This window comes from Drosophila nasuta, chromosome 3 (assembly GCF_023558535.2).
Source record: "Drosophila nasuta strain 15112-1781.00 chromosome 3, ASM2355853v1, whole genome shotgun sequence".
In the NCBI taxonomy this organism is placed as follows: Eukaryota; Metazoa; Arthropoda; class Insecta; order Diptera; family Drosophilidae; genus Drosophila; species Drosophila nasuta.
The window spans coordinates 23,179,020-23,204,383 of NC_083457.1; the positions used below are offsets into that span (position 1 = coordinate 23,179,020).

Below are 25,364 nucleotides of genomic sequence, written 5' to 3' on the forward strand. Positions count from 1 at the left end.
TATGCATGTTTAGCCTTTTACCTTCCGCAGTTATCTAGACATATTTTCCTTTCACCAGAATCTTTTCCCTGACAAGAAAGGGAATATATGTATTTCTGAAGCCATGAGCTTCTTTTAAGGATCTTCAAATTTTCGTAGATATTTATATTTTCTATTTACGCATTGATTCTGAAGGATTGGCATATCCTTTGAGTGCGATGACTGAAAAAAAGAAAAAGATTTTAATGATTGTATGGCACACTTAATCGCATTTATTTCACAATAAGAAATGGAGTCACAGATCGAGGAACGTACTGGGAAATATATATATAGAATATAGATAAATATTCAATCCCCATGGAATGTTAATAATCCTCGATGAATCCTCCATCTCTATTGCGACCAAAGGAAGGAGAATGTTGATTTGCTCGCGACAGAACTTCACTTGAGGGCTTCTTTTGGCCACTGTCAACTTGCTCCAGTCCTCGAACAGGAATTTTGCTCATACGATAAAAGATTGTATGGCCGTTGCTGGCGATTTCAGCTGCGCTCTGATCGTCAATGCTGAACACAACCTCAGCATCACCATCTCTGCTATCCGCTCGACCGACTACAGACCACAAATCGATGTTGTGCGTGTTCTGTGATTTTATTAATTGGAGAAGAAAGTCTTCAGACTTGCCAGCACTACGAGGGAGGTAAACTGTAATAATATGCTCCTTCTGTTGCCGCTTCATCTTAGTCTCCACGGGATGACCGTGATATTCTGGCAACTGCGGTCCGGTTCTCATTAACCAATCAGCTGAAAACTTATTGAAGCATTCCACTTCCAAGTAGCCGGTTTTGAATGCTACCGAAGTGAAGCGTAAAGGAACTCCCAGCTTCGAGGACGCCACCTCCATTGTGATTGCCTCCTCTAGATCTAGTTTTTCTTGGTGGGTTAGCTTCTCCCTTGGATAACCCAGTGGCATGAGGCATATTTTCAACCGTTCTTCGTTTTCTTCGAGTCTTTTGGATGGGCCAGGACGGTCATCGTCCCACGATGGTTTTCGTCTTTTAGGCTCAGGACTTTGTCTATTCAACGTAGGACTTGGCAATTTGAGCTCACGACTTGGACTTATGACTGCAGTATTGGGTCTATGCATCAGAGGACTTGGTTTTCCATGTTTACGACTAAGTTCGGATCTGTATTTAGCTGATGGCTGAGTTGGCTCTTTAGCCATGAAAAATGCTTCGTCGCGAGAAAATCCTTGCTTGATATAGCGGTAGAACCACTTAACGCGGGAGCCACAGAGTTGTCGTTTGTTTGTATTGATCTTGTGCTCTGCTTCACCCATCTGAGGCTCACTTTGCTCTGGGACAACGTGACGATTGCTAGCACCAGGAGACTCTCGGGAGCGGCGTGAATTCTCCTCTTCCCTGCCGCGCCAAAAACTTATCTCTGGTGATATGCGTCCCAGATCCAGGTCATGTACCGGGCTACGACTGTGCTGCCTTGCTTGAGTAAACTGAGACAGTTGCTGCGGGCTGTTGTTAGAGCGCCTCCCGAAGACGGACGATTCTCTTTCAGGATTGCGGTTGTACTCTGGTGCCATTTGATACTGATTTTTAAAGAATCCTTGACCATCTGCCGTACTGGTAGCGTATGGCCTGCGGTCTAGCTGAAAATGTGTATCTGGAATGTTGTCATCCTGAGAGGTTTCAGGAGCTGGACCTCTTTGATTGTCCATTAGTTGGAGCCTATCGTGAGTACTGATCAACTGATCCCGATTGCGATTCCGCTGTTGGTTTTGCGGAAAGTGCGGTGTTGTTTTTGGCCTCCCCATGCGCTGTCCAGTTTCAAAATTATCGATCATTTGCCTCGATGAATTCTGTACTGGCTTAGCTACATTGGAGTTATTGCGAAAATGCATTCGCTTTTGTGTTCGATTGTTGGTTTGTTTTTGGTTTCTTGAATTCATGTTTGCTAGTGATTCCCACGAGTTGCGGAGAAGTGTGTGGTCCGCCCGGGCAGAGATCCGCGTTGCCCGGGTAAAGCACTAAATGGAACAGGCGGTGGCCACTTGCCTGAGCTCGCCGTTAGCGACTGAACTATTTGTTGATCCGGGCTTTCAGCCTGGCCGACTCTCGGCACGGCACGAATCACACGTTAGTCCAGCCCGGAGTGAGATACGAAATAAGAAGACAGAAGAGAAGAGTGTTTGTGTAGGACTATGCTTTTTGCAGGCGGTCCCACAAGCGCCTGGACGATAAAACGGAAACAGCCGCCGTATTATCCGCTAGCTGTCCGGGGCTGTTTATTCCGTATATTCACAGCTAACCTCTTATGCCCCACCACACTGTGGGGGCACGAGGCCGTTCGCTATCCGCAACCTGCGACCCGTCCGGTGGCCTCCAGCTAGGCCCCTGGCAAGAGCAGCAATCTCACTGTGCTGCCCGTGCCAGACCGGATAAATAAATGATGGAATTATACATGTATTTATACTTTATTTGTTCATGCTCCTTATCATATAGTATATAGAATTTCAGGGGCGGGGGACACATTCATAATATATATATGTACTTCTTAAACTTCATCATCAGCATTGAGTGTTGAGGGGGACAATTAATGGTAAAAGTTACTTAAATATAGAAGTGAATTATTTTTAATTTCTAAATATTTTGGGGCGACTGTTTGTTTTTTATTTAGTACAATTTGTTTTAACCGCGCAGTTTTAGCACATCGATGGTTGTTGTTGTTGTTTTTGTAGTTGTATGTTGTTGTTATTGTTGATGGTGTTGGTTGCAGACTTGTCTCACTTAAATGTTGTTTCGCCTGCCATTTTCGTGTACACTGCAATTGAAAAGAGAACTTCTAAATTAACTTGTTCAATTAGGAAAAGTTTAAAATAGGGAAAACATTCAGACGGATGTCTCTGGGATTGGAACGGGAAATTTACGGGAAAAGGGGGGGAGCACCGAGAACCGAGTTTTTGTCACCTAGTTAAACATTTAAAGAGCATTTCAATGTTGTTGTTGTTAGTGGCACACCAAGAATGAAGAGCACAAATGCACGCCATAAGAAGACAAGGGATTTATTGTTATTACCAAAGACCAAACAACAAAATCACTAGTCTTCCATACGGAAAGCATTTCCCAAAGGCCGAACGATTAGTTATTCCATTTTCTCATTTTTTGATTGTTTAATGAAAGCGATTTGAGTGATGCAGCATTAATTGTATTATTAACATATGAATTCGATTAGCACACTTGCGAGCGAGGAGGAAAGGCGAGAGATGTTGATGACGATGGTTGGTTGATTGATTATGAGATTATGGTTTGTGTTAGTAAGTCATATGAAAGGAGATTTTGTGCATACTTTTAGTCTGTTTGCGACACCAACCTCTGTTGCAGCAGATACTGTGCCATTTGTATTTGCTTGGGTGTGCCCGAAATGGTGATGATGCGATCATTGGAACCGGGCAGGGGCTCATCAATGGTGATATACGCGCTCGATTCGTTGCGTATGCGTCGAATCCGGCCGCCACCCTTGCCAATGATGGCACCAGCCAGCTGAAAACACAGAAAGAAAAGAAATTCGATTAAACTCGAGTCGATGATTAAACAGTTTATAGTGCTACTTACATCCTTGGGTATTGTGACCTGTGTGCTGTTGTTGGGATCATGACCCTGCGGTATGTTGGCTGACGAGTTGGTGCTGTTGTTGGGTCCAGCATTATTGCCGCCGGCATTGAAGCCACCAGCGCCATTATTGGCACCGAGTCCACCGACACCGCCATTGTTGACAGTGCCCAGACCATTGCCCAGGCTGTTGTTGCCAGCACCAAAACCAGCGCCGAGGCCATTTCCCAAACTGTTGTTGCCAGCGCCAAATCCAGTGCCGCCGCTATTGCTGCCCTGACTCTGACCAAAGTTGCCCAGGCTGGGCAGATTGCTGGTTCCACCGCCGCCGCCAAGCTGATTGCCGCCACCAAAGTCATTGGGGCCATTGCCGAAGCCATTATTGCTGAAGTTGCCACCGCCAAAAGGTCCGCCGCCACCGAAGTTGTTGCCACCAAAGCCGCCGCCATTGTTACCGACGCCAAAGCCATCGCCATCCCCACCACCGCCATTGGCCCACGGATTGATGAAGGGATTATCACGGGGTCCGCCCATGCCGCCGATGCCAGCAGTGCCTCCACCGCCAGCACCGCCGCCACCGCCTCCACGTCCACCAAAGCGATCATTGCCCCGGCCTCCATTTCCACCGCCGCCACCACCACCTCCAAAGCCACCGCCATTGCCAGCACCACCGCCGCCGCCACCGCCTCCACCACCGCCATTATTGCGATTATTGCCTCGCTGGCTGGGACGTGTGCTGCCGGTGCCAGTGCCATAGCCGCCATACTCATCCGCATAGACGCGATCAAAGTTCATGGGATCATAGTTGTGTATGGGACCCTTGATGGGTGTGTCCCTGGTCAATGTGATGACCTCACGCACCGCATCGATGACCTGGTTCTGCTTGCCCACCGTCTGCACCACGCGATCCGTGCTCTGTGGTGCCACATTTGAGAATACCTTGAGGAATCGGCAGCCAATGCGCTGTAGGAGGTAATAAAAAAATAAGTAACAAATTAGTAAAAGACAAGAGGAGTAAGATATTACGAAAAGTTAAAAAACTGAGATATCCCTTGGGAAAAATAATTATTAAGTCACGGAATTGGCTCGAAGTTTATCCCGAATTTGGTCTCCGTAACTCTTTTGTATTTCGCTCCTCAAAACATTCATTTAGATAGCTACAATGTCCTTCTACTAACAGAAAGACAAGCGTAGCTGATTATTCAGTTCCAACCCAAAGGTTCAGACTACAGATTAAGAGTGGGAACACACACAGTGTCTGTGTGTCTAGCATAAAGCAGCTGCTTATCCTTTGCATTGAAATCAATTTGACCATGACACTGACCCCTGCTGCCAAGCTAAGGCTTACGACGCATCGTCAGCATCCTCTCTGCAAATTCCCATGCCCCTGGCTCACATTCTCAATCTGTGAACGTCCCCCTGTCCCTCTTGTCCATTAGCAACGCATCGCGCAGCTGTCAGTCGCAGGATGCAGGCACTTCTACGTTTGCTACCTGCCGTCAGCAGCAAATTTTGGTTTCTCCTTCTCCTCTTTTTTACCTCACATTTTGGCAGCTGCTGCTGCTCGGCTCCCAATTGTGTCGGGCTTAGTTAGGGGCATGCACTGTATGTATGTATGCACATAAGGTAGTCAGTGAACGCCGGAAGTGCTTTCCCCCCCCACCATACTTTTCAATACTCGAATCTCGACTGCTTGCTCTTCTCATCGTTTAGTGCTCGACGCTGTCGTCTGCAGCGGAAGTGTAAATGTGAAATTCGATAGCCACTTAGGAATGCATGTTTTCAACTCCTGCGTGTGTGCGAGTGTGTGTGAATGTTTGTGGAGGGGTCACAGATTTGTGCCTACGTGCATGGGAGCCTGCTTCCGTTTCCTTTGTTCCTTCCTACTTCTCCATCTCCCTTTGCTGTGTATGCAACGACGCGCCTGCACCAACAACAACAACAACGCAAACTCTGCTAAGTTGCGTTGCCTGTGGCCTGATGATTGCATCATTTCTGAGCCCAAATTGCGTGCTACTCTACGCTTTACCAAATGACCAAAGGCTGCGTCATGTTTAGCTCTCTCCCCCCCCATCTTACCCCCCCTATTCGTCCATTCCTTCAGCGGCTGCTCCCTTGGCGACAACTCGTTGCGTTGCGTGTGACCCCCAGACAACAATGGCGACACATACACACACACACACACACAGTCACTTAGAACACAAGGAGGTGGCACATCAAAAAACTGTGTGAAGTGGGCTTATGAATGGCAGGCGCAAAATGTTGAGTCACACACAGTGACAACTTAAGTACACACGCACATCGGAAAAAAGTGGGAGAAGGAGATAAGAATTACGAGGGAATGGGGGTCAGTCTGCTGCTTTTATGTCATAATATAAAACTTCAAAAGGCAAACACCGAGTGGACGCTCATTGAATTTATTATTAAATTTAAAACACAAGCAACGAAAGCCACAACAACAACAGAACCGACGACGACGAGTCGGTTATGTCTAAGTGTACGTGTGTGAGCGCGCGCAAGAGTGTGACACACATACAGCGACAAAGACGAGCAGCGAGGCTAGCTACAAAAAATGTAGCATACTTTTCGTAGAAATTGCGAAGCAGCCGAAAAATACGAAAAGCAAATGCTCATGTGTTTGTATGTGTGTTCTGTGTGTGTATGGCATGACACAGCCAAATAGAACACCCAGCACACACATTCACTAATACGTTTACAATATAATTAATTTTTAAACATTTGACACACCTTTACACATTTTATATAGCCGTTCGTGTATATATTAAATAATAACGAGACACCACTCTTGGCGTTTAAATTGTTTATTTGCTTGGACACAAATAATAGTAAACTAGAGCAGCAGCGTAAGAAGCGCGTACACAACCGTGCGCGACCAGCGCCAATGTCGAACTAATTGGGTTCAACGAATGCCAGTTGCCATGTAAAGCAAAGACGCAGCCTGCCTAGTCATAGTGACAGAGAGAGGACGACAGCAGAGAGCAGAGCAGAGTTTTAACAGCGCTGCCAGAGAGCAGAACCATTTAACAGCACAAGCAGCTAAAGGAGAGCGGCAAGCGCAGAGAAGCAGAATGAATTAAGATGAGGTTGAAGAGCAGAGCTGCGTTTCAAACGAGCAGAGTTGACTATAACAGGGCAGAGCTGTGCCTTAACAGTGTCATGAGCAGAGCGCATTAACAGCGCAAAAGGAAGAATGAAAAAAAATGCATACAAACACACATGCACATGAAGAAGAGAGAGCAGAAGAACAGGAGAGGACCAGCAAGGCAAGGCAGGCAGCATGTGCGCGCCTTTCTTGTTGTTGCTCGTGGCTTTGCTGTGGATGTTGCTACTGCCAGTTTAAAGGATACTCAAAAGCTGAATGACTGGCAGCTTGGCAAGTAGCAACTGTTGTTGTTTTTGCTCTTGTTTGTTGTTGTTTTTGTTAGTGTAGTTTCTGTGTTGTATTAGAGGCGCAGCTGCTGGACGGAACCGGTGTATTATTCAGCTTCTTTAGACTCGCATTTTTATGTCGAGTTGCTCTCTGTACATGTGTGCATGTGTGTGTTTGGGACATGCGCAGGATCAAGCATCGAAGTTGATGTAGTCAAGGCAAATGAAACGTAATCATTGATGCTATCCTCTTATTAATTTTTATTCCACTTCAACATCCGTTCTTCCGATTATTGTTGATTTGCTCCATGTCTCGCATATATTGGCAGCATTTGACAACATGCTTAGTACCCATTAGCAGCACTTGCGGCTGCTACACAGTGCTTGCCTCTAATTGAGTTCTTAGCCTTTGGGATTACAGAAAAATCAAGCTGCAATTAGAAAAGTTTTCAGCTGCAGTCGGAGAAAGTAGTTGAGCTTCTAAAGCAGCACTTAAACAAAGCGGAAGTATGTGGCGACAACAACAACTACAACAACACACATAGTAAGCAAGCAAACCAAGCAGGAGGTATGTGTATAAACTGAACCGGATATTGGCAAGCTACGATGCTCCTACGGAGGAGCAGCAAGGACCTGTCAGCATCAGTCGTGTGTGTCGTCGCAGCCAAAAGTTCCATAAACTTATTAATCAAATGATCAAAGCGGAACCAAAGTTTCCCCACACACATACACATTCACAAACATACCGAAAAAATAAAAGGAGAGCATCAATTTGTGCAGCTTGTAAAGAAAATACCAAGAAACAGATGTCGTTGCTTCAGCTGCCGCACGTAACTCACTGCGATTGTGTGTGTGTGTCTTGTGTATTGTAGCACCTGTTAGGTATTCATTAAGTGCTGCCACAGGCCTAAGCAAAAGCAGCAGCAGCAATAACAACAAAAACGCGTCCCAAGCGAAGCAACAATTGTAAGCCGCAGGCAACGAGCTCAGCTCAGCTCAGTGAATAGAGGGAGGACACAGACACGAGAATGGAGGGAGAAATGGAACAAAAGCCAATGGCACGCTGTTCGAGAGTTAGACAGGCATTTGGATTTAGAACCGACATAACCGAAAGAAAGACAGGACAGACAGAGTGCGGCTGCTAGGCTGGGATCAGAGAGACAGCGACAGCTGCTGCTCATTATTAGCGATGCCTTAAGAGATACCTCAACTCAACTCAGCTCAGCTGCCTGGCACAGGACAATTTTAATGGGCAACAGCTTGGTACAAGCTGCGTCTCCCACATGAGGAAAATGCATGTTCGTAAATTGATAGAATTAGGAGAGACCGGAAGACAGATAGGGAGCACATGTTGGCGCTGAAGTGACAAATTTGGCGCCCAAAACGGAAATCTGACAAGCAGAAGATCTTTTCTGTGTGCCGTGTGGCAATTTGTATGTTATAACCTTCTGTCAAGGACAAATACAAAAAAAGGAAGAAAAAAACAGCAGCAGCAGACTAAATAACCGGCTGCGTAGAAAGCCAAAAACAAAAAGTCAAAACGGGAAACTGAAACACGCAAAGCAAAAACCAAAAGAGGCAGGACGAAACAAGGTAAGAGCGCAAAGCCGCTGATAGAAGGATACGGGCAAACGGAGACGAAAGGCAGACAACAGACAGCCAGATGAAGACAGGCAGAATGTCTTTTGAACGAAAGAATAAAACAGCTGCTCGCCTTCGCCTCTGTCTGCCTGGCTAAAAAGACAAAGGAATGGGAACGAGCAGAGGGAACACAGGGAACGGGGTCGACTTGCCGCTGCTACTTTAAGGAGGGACACACAAAGCAACAAAAAGACAACACATGCTGAGGCAGAGGCAGAGACAGCGACAAAGACACGGCTGTTGCTCCACACGGCTGCTGATCACAAACGCTGCTGGGAGACGGCAGCTGCAAGGATGCCAGGACCTACATACGTATGAATGTGCGTAGAGAGAGCCAGCCCATAAACAATTTTCACATTGCCAGCCAGTCGCCATCATAAGAAATTCTCTGAAAAACTAAATAAGTAAACGCAATGCTTTCAGCTGCTTCCCCTGCCTCTTTTCCTTTTTGTGTTGCTGCCGTGTTGTTGGACTTGTTGACCTCCATAGCGAGCAACGAGAGTACAGGAAGAGGAGCAAGCTCAACTTCTGCCCGCCAGCGTTTTGCTGCTCGATTGCCAGTTACTCTCTTCTACTGGGCCAAATAGTAAACAAATGAGCAGCTCTTCTCACTGTAAAACATTATTTACATGTGTACTATGAAACTAATAAAAAACAGACCCTGCGGGTGTTTCGAGCCGGATGAAACGTAAAGCAGATTCATAGAACAAATATGGAACATATTTTAAAGCGAGTGTAGAGAATATGAATCATGTTTAAAATAGAGAATGTAATAATAGTATTTCGCCAATATCTGTTTCAAAGAATAATAAAAGACAACCATTGAGCTACGAACTGCAATTATTATTATTATTATTACTAACAATTTTTTTTCTCACGAAGCAAATACTTATTAAGCTTATACAATTGTTTAGATAAATAAATATATCTACTAAAATTCGCGACAATATTTTTCTATCTCTTTATTTTGTAAACATTCCTGCATTCCATTGCAAAAATATTTATTTCCAAGAGGAAAACTCATCAATTCTGCGGCATTAAAATCAGTTTTGTTTACATGCATACGAAAAAGCATAAAAGCCAGCATGTTGCCGTTTGTCCGTCTCTACAGGGTACATTTATGAATATTCATAAGAATGCAGCAACAGCAGCAGTAGAACTGGAAGTGGAAGAAGAGACAGCAGCAAGAACAGGGCAAAGTAACAACGACAACGACAAAGCGAATACCCCAGTCCGGAGACTTTATACTTTTATTTTTGCATGCGCACAAAAGTATGCAATATTAAATTCAAGCGCGCCTTTGCAAATGAAAGCGACAAAAAGAGAATGAGCGAGAGCGAGCAAGGCGAAAGTGAAGTAAATACTGTGTGTGAGCAGAGCAAAGTCGAGCCAGAAGCAAAATAATAAAATACAGCAACAAAAAATGCGAGTGAAAGAGATTCCAATTAAAATGCAGCCACTTGGGCAGCACAAAACTACTCATTGCTAATTAACGAGACCTCGACAAATAATTAAACCGAATGAAAGAAGAGAGCAGGTAAACATGCATGTATTTGCAACTAGCAAATAATAATAATGCTGAGCAACAACCGATTGATTTCGGTGAGTGAGAGTATGTATAACAATTGCGCAATTGAAAAGCGCTTGACACGATGTCGTTGCTATAGGGATGCATCAACAATATGCAATTGAATGAGAGATGACGACGACGGAGCTGATAACCAGAGCAGAAGCAGAAGCTGTAGCTGCCTGTGAATGACGACAAGCATCGGTATGAACAAGAGTACTGCTGATGATGATGGTGATGGCGACAATTGCGTTATGAAAGAGCTGACACAAGCACTGGCTACACATGCCAGCAGTATGTTGTGCATGAGACTGTTATGCGCTACGCTGCTGCTGCGGCTGTTGCTATTGCTATTGCTGCCATTGACAGCCATCGACATCGACAAGTTAGCTACACAACTAGAGCTGTAGTTGTTAGTCGCCTTGTAGCGAATCAATTGAACTCGTACAAAGTCAAAGTCAAGTCGAATTCTAAAAAGGAGCCCTTGAACTGTCCCGCCTCGCACCGTTCCGCCTTTTCCTGTGAGTCACTTAACGTGACTATTGAAGCAGTTGAAGAAACTTGCTCAACTTACTCTCCAAACCTGGTCAAAAAGTGACGCCTGCGGGGCAGCTGCTATAATTAACCTATGCGTGAGTGTGTGTAGAGGGCAATTATGTGCATGACAGCAAGGCGACATGCATGGCAGGACACATAAGGACACATTGTAACATGTGTTCCCACCGCGTTTCCACGGAAATACAAGTAGGTCGCACCCAACTCGACTCTAAGCTATCCGCTAACCATTCTAAGATATTACAAAAGAAAATAAGTACGTTAGACTATCGCAAATCGATTGGAAAATTTATCTGCAAATTGATCCTTGAGTTCTCAACTGATCTTTTTAATAAATTCGAGACTGGAATTGCCTTCTTGTGCCCGTTTGGCATTAAATACAATGCCCTACTCTACCGAGTATACACAATAGTTGATTAGGTACTCACGTCGCGTATCTCCTTGATCTTCTGTCCACCCTTGCCGATGACACACCCGGCCAGACTCTGATGGATTAACAAACGCACATCGAATTCCTCGTCGCGCTGCAAAAACATTTAATCAGATAAATAAAGATACAAATACAGTTGTATATAGATCATGTTACTTACATCCTCAAAGTATTTCAGCATTTCCGTGATGATCTCCAGCGTGGACTCGATGTCCGCCGAGATTTGTATGGTGCTATTGACGTGCAGAGAGAAATAGTTGATGTTGTTGTTGGAGATAGAGTAGGAGAGAGAATGAAATAGAGAAAGAGAGAGAAAAAAGTGTAAAGAATACACACATATTAAAAAAACAATACATAAATATTTTATATGAGCAAACTTAAGAACTAGTCCTAGACATTACATAATCATTAATCAACTTATGATATGGTAATAAAGAGTCAAAGAGAACAGAGATAGAGAGAGAGAGAGAGGGGAAAAAAGAGAAGAGATTGTTAAACGAGAACTTCTTAAGCAGGTTCTACCTCTGATGGACTTCGGAGGTGCTGTTGTTGTTCTTGTTGTGCTTGTTACCCATCATACCACATTCAACAAGGACGCACAATTGACGCTTACTGGTTTCTAAGGAAGAGATAATGCTTAGGGTTCGATTTGGGTTTGGTTCTTCGTTTTCGGTATGGGGTTGACCAGCGCATATTGTTAGTATCGGAGTGTCCCGTGCTTGGATTATACGAGTATTTAGTACTTATATACAATGGAAGTTAATGTCGTGCATTTTGCTTTTGGTTTGGCAGTGCAACGATTAGTAGCTAGTTAGCGTATATATTTTTGTATACATATGAAGATTTGGTAGAAATCGATATCGAGGGAGCACACATCTGACGGAGGGATCAAAAAAAGCAGCTACAGATGCGACACAAACAAAAAGAGAGAGAGAGCTGAAGGATTGGCTGCCCGGGATTTGGATATTGGACACATTTTTGAGAGACGTCACTTTTAAAAAACACATTCAGGACATACAACAGATAGTAAAAAGAGAGAGAGACAGAGATAGATAAAGATTGTGGTGAGAGAGAGCGAGAGATAGAGGCGACAACGCGTCCAGCAGGTAATAATGTGGGGAGAGATTTAGCAGATTTTTTTTGGTTTGGTTTTTTGTTCGAAAAGAATATGAGATAACTATAAAACAATATAATATTTATAAAGAGAGAAAAAGATAAGATACTAGCTAAGAGACCTAAGTAGTATATAATCAAGATTTGTTTTTGTTTTTGCACTAAGGATATAAGTTCTTAAATGTTTTTGTTTTTTTGGTTTCACTGTAAGAGATATTTGGTAAGCTTATACAAGAAAAAATTGGTATAGATTGTTGTTGTGGTTTACCGTTCAGGGCCTTGGGAATCGTCCACAGATACAGTGGCTTTATACTGCGCATTACATTGTTGTTTTTTTTGTTTGGTATTTTTTGTTTGTTGATTTTGGTTGGTTCATTGGCCGGGAGGACGGACGGGCGGGCGGGCGAGACGGTCGGTCGGGCGTTCAGTTGGGCGCATGGACGATTTCGATATGGTTATCGTTCAGTTGATTGGTTGGCCGGTTTTTGTTTTTGTTTATAATATTATTATTACATTTTCGTACAAATACACACACACATATAAAGATATATAGATATGCCGTTGTTGTTGTTGTTGTCATTGTGCAGGTTGTTGTGTGACAAGAGAGGGATGGAGGGAGGAAATTCCCGAGCACAAAATAAAACAACAACAACCAAAAGCACACAACACAATGGAAGGGACGATGGTGTGGGCCCATGGCATGGATATGTTCAGATTTTGTACAGATTTTTATATGCGTATATTGCACATTTTTATAACAAATGCAAATATATATATTAAAACGTATATATATAATACATTTGGGGGCAGTCGATTGAATTGTGCATTGTTGGCATCGGTTTGGATTTGTTTTTTTCGGTTTTGGTTTTGATTTTTGATGGGCGGCCGTCATTTTATAGGATCGAGTGAGTTATCGACATACGATTGATAGGCGTTTTGATCAGTGATTCATCGGGCCAGTTGCAAATACATATTCAGATCAGATCAGATTCAGATTCAGAGCAGTGGCAGTGGCAGGTGACGAAGCGAGACCCAGACCCAGGACCCATGGGGGGCGCCAGTGTGCATGTGGGACAGACCAGAGCAGACCAAACCAAATGATGGTGCAGAGCGGGCAGGCGGGCGGTCGGGCGGGCAGTCAATCAATCGATCGATCAGTTGGTCAGACGATTGTCATTATTTTTTCGGTTTTTTTTTTTTTTTATACATGAGTTTTGATTTTTTGGTGTTTTTTTTGTTTGGTTACATTTTTGGGTCGTACGTAAGAAGTAGAAGAAGAGAGAGAGAGAAAGAGAGAAAATTGTTCATTTAGTTAAAAAGGTTAAAAGCGTGTAAATTGTTCATTGTTCTTGTTTTTTTTTATTGAATTATACAAAAAAAGTGGCATTTTCATTGTTTGGTTGATTTTGGTAAATAAAGCGCCTAAATATTACTTCAAATTGAGACTGAGTCAAGGCGACAGATAGAGAGACAGACTGAGAGAGAGAGAAAGTGAGATGTGGAGGCTGTTAGCTGAGTGCGGGCACCCGAGTGATTGAGACAGAGAGAGAGAGAGAGAAATAGAGAGACAGCGATTTGAGGTCAGAGTTAGTGAGAAAGCGTTTTGATTATTTCACTTAATATTTTCTTTTGTGGTTGGCAGAGTATTAATTCTACGGTATTAAAGATCCGAGCATAAGACGGGAGGAAGAGGTCTGCTATTGCGGGTCCAGTGCGACGTAAGACTTCAAGACTTTTTTGTATTTGGTTTCAACATGGAAACAGAGAGATAGACAGTGAGAGAGTCTAGAGAGAGGTTTACACTAGAGAGACAGACAGAAGAGTTTGAAATTGCCTTTCCTTTGATCAGTTTTTGTCTTTTCATTTTGTTGTCTTGGTGCAAGGCGAACAGAGATAGGGGAGAGAGAGAGAGGTGGAAAAAGGTGGTATATAAATAATACTAGACGCTTCAAATTTGCAGTATTTTTCTTTTGTTTTGTGATTGTTTAAGTGTTTTCTTATTTCGTTTCCAGTTTAAATAGTTAATTCTGGGGTCTGTGCTTTAGCACATTTTATAGTACCTGAGTTCGCATCTTCTGTATGTGTTGACCTCCCTTGCCAATGACAGCGCCGGCAATCTGCAATGGAGAGAGTAACAAAAAGCGACGGCAGAAACGATATTAAGCTCAGTTGCGGATATAGCTGGATTAAACCGCCCATCACATCACCCCCGGATTGTTGTTTGTTGAACACTTACACTGCTCGGTATCAGTATGCGTACTGTCTCCTCATTGCGTCTGTTGCGCTTCTGGTCCTGTGGTCCATCGCCATCATTGCTTTCGCGCTTCATTTTCATTCTCTCTGCAAGTATACGAAGAACGGCCATAAAAGCCAGCAAACGCGTAAATCAGTTTGGCTCTTAAAAACTTGGCAGTTGGGATAAGCTCAGCTCAGCAGATTGCACATACGCCACATGTGCCAGTTAAACAACAACTGAACGTCACCGACGATGGTTCGACACCGATGGCTAAATTCAACAAGTCAAAAACTTGTCTCGACAACGAAACTGCGATACGCTTTAAACTTATTTTCCATACACAAACATCGATCTATGAATTCACTTAAAAATAAAAAATGTATTCTGACATCACTGCAAATCATTGAAAATAATTACAGTACTCTAAGCTGGTATTATTTTTCATTTAGAAAGAATATCGCCTAAGTTCTAAATTCCACAAACATTTCAATCCCTCGTAAAAAATATAGAATATACTTTTAGGATCGACAAAAAGTACAGAATCATTAAAGTATGACGCCAAAAAGTATGCTAGAATATCGGTAAGATGTTTTCTCTTTTTTCGACAAAAGTGAAAATCGGAAAATAAACTAATTGAATATGGTAAATTTTTGCGTTACAATCATCATAACATAGTGCTTGGACTCTCTTTGCTTTGGCATTCAGCACGAAATTATAATGAATCCCAAATGGCAGCGCTTTGTGGGTTTGGAATTTGAGTTTTGCCAAGCGCAATTAAACAACAATTCAATTCGCTGCTACATATCGAATTCATTGAAGTCGAATAAATTGCCGACTGGTTCTTCAACTGAACGAATGACTGACTGACTGTTGTAACTGCCGGAATGTAATGTGTGTTGGTTGCAAGTCGTGCTGCAGCTGCCACCGTTTGACAAAAGGCGTCTAAATCAGCAGCATTTGTCTTTCATCCATCTATAGCTACAACAATATAAGCAGCGTTCTATATAGTTAGTTGCAACGCCCTATATGCGCCCAAGCACAGCTGCTCAAGCGGAAATGCCAGTCAGCCCACATATTATACATAGTATATATAATATGCATATCTAACCATCTCTCATATTTAAAGAGAACCACATTTGTTGTATACTAAAAAGGTTCCTTTTAGTATTCCAATTGCATAATTGACGAATGCAACAACAGCAATGCCGTGTGAATGAGTCTACATATTCAATTATATTAAATAATATTTTCTGACTCACAAAATTGTACCATAAAAAATGAAAACAATTGAGGGGCTTTGTCAGCTGCCCACATTTAAGGTGTGTGTACGCTTGTGTGTGTGTTTGTGTATTTCGTTTCCATTTCTAGGCAAAGGCACTTGAACAACTCTCGGCTCAGATGTCAAAACATCAATTGTCCGAACTGTTAAGTTGTCAAAAATATGTCCGATACGCTGCCAACAGATTTAAATGGGCTTTTGTCTAAAGCCGCTGCAAACACTGAACTTCTTTCTACCGCTCAGTAAGTATGTTTACCCCCCATATGAGTGTACAACGTATTTACTCTCGCATTTCATTAAACTGAAGCTGTGTGTGTGGGCAGCACTTGTTAAAAGGGTTAAGCCAGAACACCTTGACGACTGCCTGTCTCGAGCTGCCTGTCTTAATAGCCAGATCTTGTGTAATTATTATTGATGCCCAAAGTCAAGTGTTGGCAAGCTGCTCGCAGACACTGTACCCAGCAGACCATAAACTTGAGTTCACAACCAACAAAATTTGCTGCTTTTCCCTGTCGCGAGTTTCGCACTTTTGAGTTACTAGCTATAAAAGATGTTGGTTCAAAGACCCTAGAACAATTGGAGGTACAGTTCTACTGAAACCTCAAGAGAACTGAAGATGAAGGTGTGTTTTCTAATAGAAAGCTAAATTACAAAGTTCAATCTTAATCCATTGGTTGACTCATCTAGCTATGAGATAAATGTGAGATAATCATTTGACAAATTTCTTGCTAAGAATTCTTTTCGATTATATAATGCGAATTATGATGCACAAATTACCTTTTCAGTTTAAAGCCCGTAATAATATCACAATTTTAAGGTTACACTTTGCATTTCTTTCAGAAATTTACAGCCAATCTTGAAGTTTTCGAATATTTTTCACATTTCTTCACACAACTAAAGAATTTTTCTATACTGTTTCACAAGTTACATAATATCGACAGGCTTGATTTTTGGTATCAGATGCGGAGCTTGAGCGGAAGCAGCAGCAGGTGCTGTCCTGTTGCAAGTGCGGTTGGAAAACTAATGAAAATAGTTTCCAGAAATTGAGCTATTTATAGGCGAATCCTTTGAAAGGGGCAGCCAATGAAAATCAAAGATCGGATATGGACAGCTACGGAAACGGAAATTGCTGACCAATAGAAATCGTACAAATGTTTCAAGTGACAATACCAGAAAACCCCATTAAGACAGGGGAAATATAGTTCAGTTATGGATATCGGATGCTAGGCAACCGACCCACTAATTGTGCCCCCGGGCCACAACAGAAGCTATAGGAATCTACTATATGTACATGCTAGATAAGTGGACGCGACAGACTAGAATCGCACTAGTCTAAATGAGAGAGCATTATATAGTATATATAGTATATTACGGGTGGGTTATACGCGTCGTTTAGGACAGTAGCAGTGCCATACCTATGATTGATAGATCTACACATATGTGGGATTTATACATATATATACACTCTATGTACATATAGTCAAATTACATATTGGCTCTTACGAGTGTGTATATAGTAATTGCCGTTGGGCCACCTAATGAAACCACAATTCTAAACTAATAACTAAGGCACTCAAGGGGTTGTCCGAAGGGAAACAGACGGGACGGGACGGGACAGGACAAACGATTGCAGTGCCTATGAATTTTAGATGTATGCAACTTCAGCTGATGTTTTCACATTATGCATTTTTAAGACATCGAATCGTTTAAATATTGATAGAACAAATGGGGAACCGCAAACCGTAACGCCCCTTCTTAGAAAGAAATGGGGAGGAGTTCAGGCGATTTGCGATTGATCCGCTAAACGCTTGTGAAATGCAACAAATTGCGCTGACGGTGTAAATATCATTATAAGGAGGCTGACGTGGCTCAAGGCTGCAACACCGACCACCGTCGTCTGTGCGTCATTATAAGCTTGCAAAAAAGAAGAGTCCCTGGACTGTTCCCCCATATGGAGAGAGGACAAACAAAATTGTCTTTTATTCATATATAATTAGAGCAATTTGCCACTCGATAGAGTCTTTCGATGACTCTTGCTCCTTTCGTTCTATGCACTTTTCACACACACACAAAACAATCGAGGGGCATTTGCCAGCAGCAAGCAGCCCACTTTCCACATTTTTAATGAGTCCTGAGACTTTCAACAGCCGCTTGGCCTCAATAGCCTTAAAGACGTTTAATAATAGGGCAATTGCTTTGACGAAGCCGCAGAGCAGAGGAGACAAACGGGTCTCGATTCAAAGGATTCAACTGGAGACAGTTGTAGTGGTCGCCTTGAGCTGGAGCTGAGCGTATCTTAATTGCGCATTGATTGAAGTAACCGCAGATGGTTAATCAAATATTTACAGCTTCCCACGCATGAAGTGGGCAGTGTGTGTCTCTGTGTGTGTGTTAAGGGAAAGGAAATCATCGGTGGAGGAAAGGCAGGAACAGGAAGGGAAAGCAATTGAGAGCGCTCTAAGCAAGTGGCCTGAAAGTGACATAAATGGACAGGTAGCAATTATGTGAAAATCATTTGATTGCTACACCACATCCTGTTCAAATAGCTTTTGACAGCGCACACGCGCCTAACCACAGCCACAACCACAACTTTCCAGCCCCCGCCACGCCTACACCTCTCGCACACAAACACACACAATGGAAGAGAAAGAGAGAGAGAAAGAGACAATAAAGAAAATAAGTTAACTTGCGAGGGGGTAGCAACATTTTTTCATATTCCCGCAGAGACACTCACACACATTCAGGTGACCACAAAAATGTGTGTGCTGACCAGAAGAGGGAGCGGGAACAGGAGTAGGGGGCGAACTCGCGTCGCTTCGCGAGCAGAGAAACAAGGCTCGAACAGCAGAGCACAGCAGGAAACGGTTATATGCTCTGCCCCCGAGAGCACGTTGTTATTTTATGCAGGACACAAAAGCAAGGAGCATACTTTTTCGTTGCCCTCCTCCTCCCCCTCTCCCACCTTCCGCCTTATCGTGACTGTCCGTTGTCCTGTCGTGTCCACTGTGCAAGCGTATTTCTCTGTCTGTGTGTGTGTGTGTTGCATGTTGTTCTTGTTGTTGTTGCTGCCCCTGCCCACCTTAATTGGACGCTGTCCACTGCTGTGCTGCCGTGTGGCTGTGGCGGGGCATATGCGTTCGTCAGGCACTCTATAATTTAGCGGAAAAACAGCTAATGGACGCCATGTCCACAGTCGCAGTGTCCACGCAACAACAATGCGACTGGGACTTGTGCCAAGGCAAGGAAGAGGAAGAGAACAGAGGACAGAGAGGGGTAGAGTGAAGGAAAGCGACGGCGGAAATGCACACAATTGACAATTCTCATCGCTTGGAAAATAGATGGAAAGCGAGCCACAATCTATTTAGCCATCTTGCTCGCACTCGCTAGCTTGTGTCTGTCTGTCCACTTCAAGGCTTTTATGGACATGTCAGCGTGCTCAGCGAACCCACAAAAGGTGGCAGCGCGATGTGCGAGTAGTTCTGGCTACCGCTGCCGCTGCCGCTGCCGCTGCCACTGGCAAACCATCGCGTGTCTACCTTCCTTCCCTCCGGCTATCCCCGATGTGATCCCTGTCGGGCCACAGCTAATAACTAATGTGCTTATGGCGTGTGCTGACCCCCCTACCTCTCCCCTTACCCCTCCTCGTTCCTTTGTGGTACAGTAAAACTTTGTCCACTTTCAGTCGGCTGTTTGGTGAATGTCTGTCTGCCTGTCTTGTCTTCTTGTCTCGCTGCTTTGACTCTGCCTGCTACGTTAAGCATTCGATTTGAATTATTAAAAGCCTTCGATTGGAAAACAGTTACCCCCACATCCCTCCCCACCCACTCCAACTTCACCTGACCATCTAGCAAGCAAAAAGTGCTCTATATACATGAGCATAATAAAACAGCTACAAATTTGTATCCAACTCGAATTCAGCAATTGCATCTTGACTAATTGCCTGTCTACATGACCTGTTTCAGAAAAACCGGATTCATATTTTTATATTCCTGGTTCATTAACTAATTTCGTATTTTAATTGCACAGAATACTGAATATAATATATAGGTGTACTTAAACTCATCTCTCAATTTTTTTTTGTTTGCTGAAATTACTGCTTCATTAAATAACACTTGGTGTTGCCGTCCTCGCTTTTTGTGTTCATGGTGAGTAAGTGTCTTTGGTTTGCTGTTAGCCAATGTGTTGCAATTAACCATGTTCACAACTCATTCATCAACATAAATCATTGTAGTCCGTACTCAGTACTGTCCAAAAGGTGTACTTTAAGATTTAAAAACAGCTTTGCTTTTTGTTTACTACCACTTCGCAGAGATTTGCCTTCTTCATTCACAAGTTGCATCATAAATTTCATGGTTGGCATTAATGCCAAACTCTCTATAGAAAATTGATTTGAAAATATTTGCATATACTACAGACTATTGTTCAATCTTCTCATAGTCTTCAGCCCATCCTCAAACTATTGTCAATTATCAATTCCATAATTTTTTGCATATTCATTGAACTTTGACAAATTAGTTTTGAGAGTTGATCCGAGAGGAAAACTTTAACTTCGTGGAAGATTAAATAGAGAATGTTAACTGTTATATTGCCTTCACATCTTCAAAGTAATTTTAATTATTATTAATTTAATAATGTCTCGACGAATTAGTTAAGAGCTAATCTCATAAGCTGACTTTATCTTTACCTTTATAACAGAAATTAACACTACACTTTCCACTCTCTGAAGCGGAAATTAAAGAGTTGATAGTTCCCACAGTCTTCGGCACATCCTCAAACTGTAGTCAACAAAAAGTCGGTAACTCTTTCGCATAATTTATAGATATAAATAATTCAATGATTCGATTAAGCAATATCTTTATGACAAATTAGTTTCTTATTCAATAAAAAGACGCGCTGTAATCCAAAAGCTGATCCCACAAGTTGCCTTTACCTTAGACGCATCTTCAAGGTTTATGGTGTGGCATGCAATTGGTTTTTTTTTTTTTTGCCAATGTAATTGCCATATTTGCGTTTTCAATTTGTGAAAAGTCATCGCAAGTGAAGATGATTGTATAATAAACAGATATCTCCAAAGAGATATGCAGAGAGAACGTCTCCGTGTGTGTCATGGGAAAACGAGTAATGCTGCAAGGCAGCTCAAGGTTTGGGGGGCCTTGTCTCTGTCTCTCTGGGTCTCTGTGTTGTGTATGGAAGTGGATGTGGATGGATGGCTGAAACGTGTTTTAGGCATTCGAGATTAGCATGAGACAAACAAACAAACACACTCTCGCATACGATTTATGCCGTTTTGGTGCCATTCAATAAGACAAAAGCTATCAAAATACTTGAGCGGAACATGTTTTGCACACACACACACACACATACCCTGTGCGAGACGGGAGAAAGAGAAGCAGATAGACGGCGTGACGACTCTTGTGATAAGTAACAACACAAAAATATGTCAACTTGACATGAGATTATTATTATATGTATGCTATAGCAGCTGCGATGCTGTATTGCTGCGGTCAACAATTGTGACGTCACCGATGTCAAAGAAAAACATTCACTATCTTGTTTACCATCAATCCTTTTTGCTGGCGGATGAACCGAAGCGAAACTACGCATTGTTGACCCGCATCCGAGATTTATTCAAAATTTTTGTCCAATTGATGCGGGCAAAATGTGACTTTCAAATGCAAAATGTAAATTCATATTTTTCCCCACATACACACATGCTCTAAAGAGAGTGCAGGCCACACACACACATGCACACACAATCGCACACACATTTCAGCTCACATTGTGCAATTGCGGGCCTACGGGGAAATCAGGAAACAAAATGCTCGTACAATGGCCCAATTGCAGCTAGAAAGAGGCGACTTGGCTTACATGGGAGTGTTTGTTGATGCACTTGTTTTGCCCAAAACAACAAAAAATGAAAATAAAATAAAATTCAATTTAAGTTAAGCTGATTGCATTTGCAGTGCTGGAAAACACCATAAATATTGTATGATATGGATGCTCATATATTATAAATAATCAAAGCAGACCGAGGCTATAACAACAACAACAACAACACCAGCAAAAAGAGTCGTGTCATATAGGCTGAGGTGTGTTTAAGAGTATGTGTGCGTGTGTGCGTTTGTAAATAGGCCGATATACAACACCCCCGTAAGAGAAATTTCATTTACCCGAATACCAAACCATTTCTTGTTGGTTTTTTGGTCAACGAATTTTGAACGTGTTTTATATTATTTTCTTTTTATGTATTTTTTCGGGCCTGTCACCAAAAAGTACAACAAAAACAGCTACACTTACTCGGCATATTTTCAAAGAGGAGCAACAAACGAACGAATCTCGCTCTCTTTTTCGCTCGGAAACAATAAATAGAACAAAAATCGACAAATGAAAAGCAATTCTTCTTCAGTCGTAAATCTATTGCAACAATAAAATCACAATTTATTTGCAACAACAACAGCAGCAAAATATCAGCTCAATGTCAATGAACGCAACAAAGATACACACACAACTTTAGAGAGCGAGAACGAAGCGAGATACAAGAGAGAAATAGAGAGAACAGCAAGGCAGAGCGTGAGCTTCGAATAGAGATGTGCTCATGAGAGGAATCTCAGTGATTGTTGGAAGCAATTGGTATAGATTGCCTCATTGCCAAAATATGCAAGACGGGCACACACACATACATACTTGCACACTCCGTCAATGCAAACAACAACAAGTCAACACGCTAAACGAATTAACAATGTCGAGGTTCTGGAACAGGCCCCAACAAAAGAAGAGCGGAGGTCTCCCCCCCCTTGCGTCAGCAACTACCAAAGATGGCAAATAAAAGTGAACGCTAAACTGGAAATCGCAGGAACAAAAGCAAAAGTTAATCATAAAAATTCTAAAGAACTTGCGATTATTTAAGCCAAAAACCACTGTAAAAAAAAAAAAGCCAAGCCAAATTATTCAAAAACATCATATGCTTGGCTACGCTTTGAGGAGCGACATTTAAAAAGGTGTGAAAACTCATTAGTCTTGCCGTTGTACAACGTGTGTAAAAAATAACATAAGAGAAACTCGTAGAAACCGCAAAAGAGGAAACTTTATTTTTTAACGCTACGCCAATTTTCAGTTTATATCTCTTTAAATCATTATCTTTACTTGACTTGAAACTGAATTCGCAAAAAAAAGCTCAGTATCATAACTTTAAGAGTTACTAAGCATTAAATCAATTTGTATTACAATTATTAATAGCTAACCTCCATATTTGTTTTCCTAATAGCAAAACTGCAATTTATAAGCGATAAACCTATTGCAAAACAATTGAAGTCAAGTTTATTGCACAAGTGCTTTCTTATCGCATTTATCGATAACGAACGCATTGCGTCAACAAAAGCCTTTAAATTTGAAGACTATCGGAAATCGAAAAAGTGAAAACCGGTATTACAAATATTTGCTAACACCTGTATTTACATGTAAATTCCTATGGGCCTATATAGTTAAGTAAACAAGCCAACAAGAGTTGCTATTTACCTATTTAGTTAGCGCAATAGACAAAGTAGACTAAGCCTTACCCTTAAAAACATCGATTGATGCTGAGCATCCAACACTACTACAACAAAAACATCTGCAGCATCACGATGGCAACTACTATGCATAAAATATAGGTTAGGCAGTTGCCATTTTATTTTGTTGTATTTTTTCTATCCAAATTTGTTGAGGGAACGTTGAACTTTGTGGCTTAGCCAAGCGTGGGAGTTGTTTTGAGTTGCAGACAAATGAAAACATTTTGTTTTGATTTTTATCTGACTACCGCTACGAAACAAAAAAAAAAAGCAAAACAACAACAAAGACAACAAATAAATTACATTATAATGAAGTTATGCCGGCACACGCGGTAGCTCTGCCATAGTTGAGAGCAGTCGCTTTTCTTCGTAGTCACCGCAGCAGAGAAGCAGCAGCAAAAAAAGCGCGTGGAAAAAACGAAAACAACAAAGTGGAGAGGTGAGAGAGATGGCAGCGACATCGACGTCGTTGTCGACTGCGACGCCTTTGCACTTAAATGCGGGAAGAAACCGGCGCGCGAAGTTAACAGCGACATGATAGAGAGAGCAAGCGAGAGGGCAACACAGCAGAGAAGAGAACAGAACAGAAATACGAAGCCAAAGCCGACGACGACGCTGTAGAAATTTTTTGAGCCAAGAATTTTTTTTTGCACGGTGGTTGTTAGTTAAATGAACATGGGGAAAGAGGGGAAGGAAGCCAAAACGAAACAAGCAGCAACTGAACTCAGGAGGAACTGCAGACAGTGCAAGCAAAAGGGCAGGCAAGGGCTACACACAATTGGCAATGTGCCTGTCAAGAAACTCTCGCATAGATTGCCGCGGGCTGCTCTGCTCAACGTCGCTGTCCAACAAGCAAATGCAATGAAGAAAAAACCAATATAACATTTTACAAGTCTCTCTGTGTACACATACAATAACTGCGGCTATTGGCAAATATTACGCACCTCACACACAATGGCCGCGGCCCAGGCAAACACACACACACACACTAGCACACAATTACGGTAAATGTGTTGAGATAATTGTGTTATTGCAGAGAAAACATGCAGCGAATGTGTTCAATGTTTTCAACATTCGCAATTTCTTTGTCACAAATTCTTTACGGTTGTTTTTTTTCTCTACCCGTCGCGTCGCTTTCCCACTTACCTTGGCGTTCCTCTTTTGTTGGCCGAATCGTGAACACAATCGACACTTATTGCAGATGACACAAACACCAAGATCGCAGGAAAATTATTTATTTAAATATAAGTCTTTATTTAATTTATTACACAAACACGAAATAACCGAGATCAAAAATGACTGTACGACGTCTGAGAGGAGTGAGTACGAGTATTTCGATTGAGTACTTTTTATTTTGCAGTTTTTGTCAGAACGAGGGATGAAAATTCGATGCTGTTATCACAAGCAGTCTCTGCAGCCCTGCTGCTAACGAATGCTGTTCTGTTTAGTCACTGTTAATGTGAATTAAGCGCTCTTGAAATTTAAATCTTGACGATATCATTCGACTTAACTTGGTACTTGATTCAGTTGATTTTTTTTAATAGTATTATTGCAAATTTGGTTGGTAGTTTGTATAGGTTTTTTCTTTTGGTTACACTAATTCAGTTTATCGTTTAACATCACAATTCCTTACAGCTGTTATCGAACAGAATTGCTCCACAGTGGTAATATTTTTTTCAAGTTAAAGTTTTATTTATCGCTTAAAAGTATGCAACATTCATTAACTGTGATCTTCCGGATCAGGTGTTTTCAAGCAGCTGTAAAGTGATTAGCCATCAGCTGTATATTGGCTTACCTTCAATCAAAGCCGCGTTATTAGTGTGTGATCCTTGCACTTTACTGAAAATTGCTATTTTGCTCAGTACAAACAGGACACTCGCGTAGTAACAATGGTTGTCGCCTAGCCTCGCAAAAACACAAAGTCAAACAGTTGTTCAAAAAGTGGCGGTTGTTTGGTAATAACGAAAGTGGTATATCTTGGTATAATTTACGACGTAAATTAGCAT

At 42.2% G+C, this 25,364-nt stretch overlaps 2 protein-coding genes across 6 annotated transcripts; both read right to left on the bottom strand.

The window, feature by feature from the left end:
• Positions 1-112: 112 nt before the first annotated feature.
• LOC132792472 (uncharacterized) lies at positions 113-2,416 on the bottom strand. The gene is made up of 2 exons (XM_060801872.1): positions 295-2,416; positions 113-201 (listed from the first exon to the last, which is right to left on the bottom strand). The coding sequence occupies exon 1, from the start codon at positions 1,938-1,940 to the stop codon at positions 345-347; it is 1,596 nt and encodes a 531-aa protein (XP_060657855.1). The 5' UTR covers positions 1,941-2,416; the 3' UTR covers positions 113-201; positions 295-344.
• A 301-nt stretch (positions 2,417-2,717) lies between these two features.
• On the bottom strand, positions 2,718-24,687 carry LOC132794276 (heterogeneous nuclear ribonucleoprotein K homolog). Of its 5 annotated transcripts, none has more exons than XM_060804588.1 (9): positions 24,505-24,687; positions 14,533-14,636; positions 14,357-14,413; positions 12,565-12,608; positions 11,344-11,416; positions 11,182-11,277; positions 3,604-4,563; positions 3,362-3,531; positions 2,718-2,812 (listed from the first exon to the last, which is right to left on the bottom strand). In XM_060804588.1, exons 2-9 carry the CDS (start codon positions 14,629-14,631, stop codon positions 2,779-2,781), a joined length of 1,533 nt encoding a protein of 510 aa, XP_060660571.1. In that variant the 5' UTR covers positions 14,632-14,636; positions 24,505-24,687; the 3' UTR covers positions 2,718-2,778. The 5 variants fall into 5 exon arrangements, with proteins under 5 accessions (XP_060660571.1, XP_060660572.1, XP_060660573.1 ...); XM_060804589.1 differs by having other exon boundaries at positions 3,338-3,531; XM_060804590.1 differs by lacking the exons at positions 12,565-12,608; positions 14,533-14,636; positions 24,505-24,687.
• Positions 24,688-25,364: the final 677 nt, after the last annotated feature.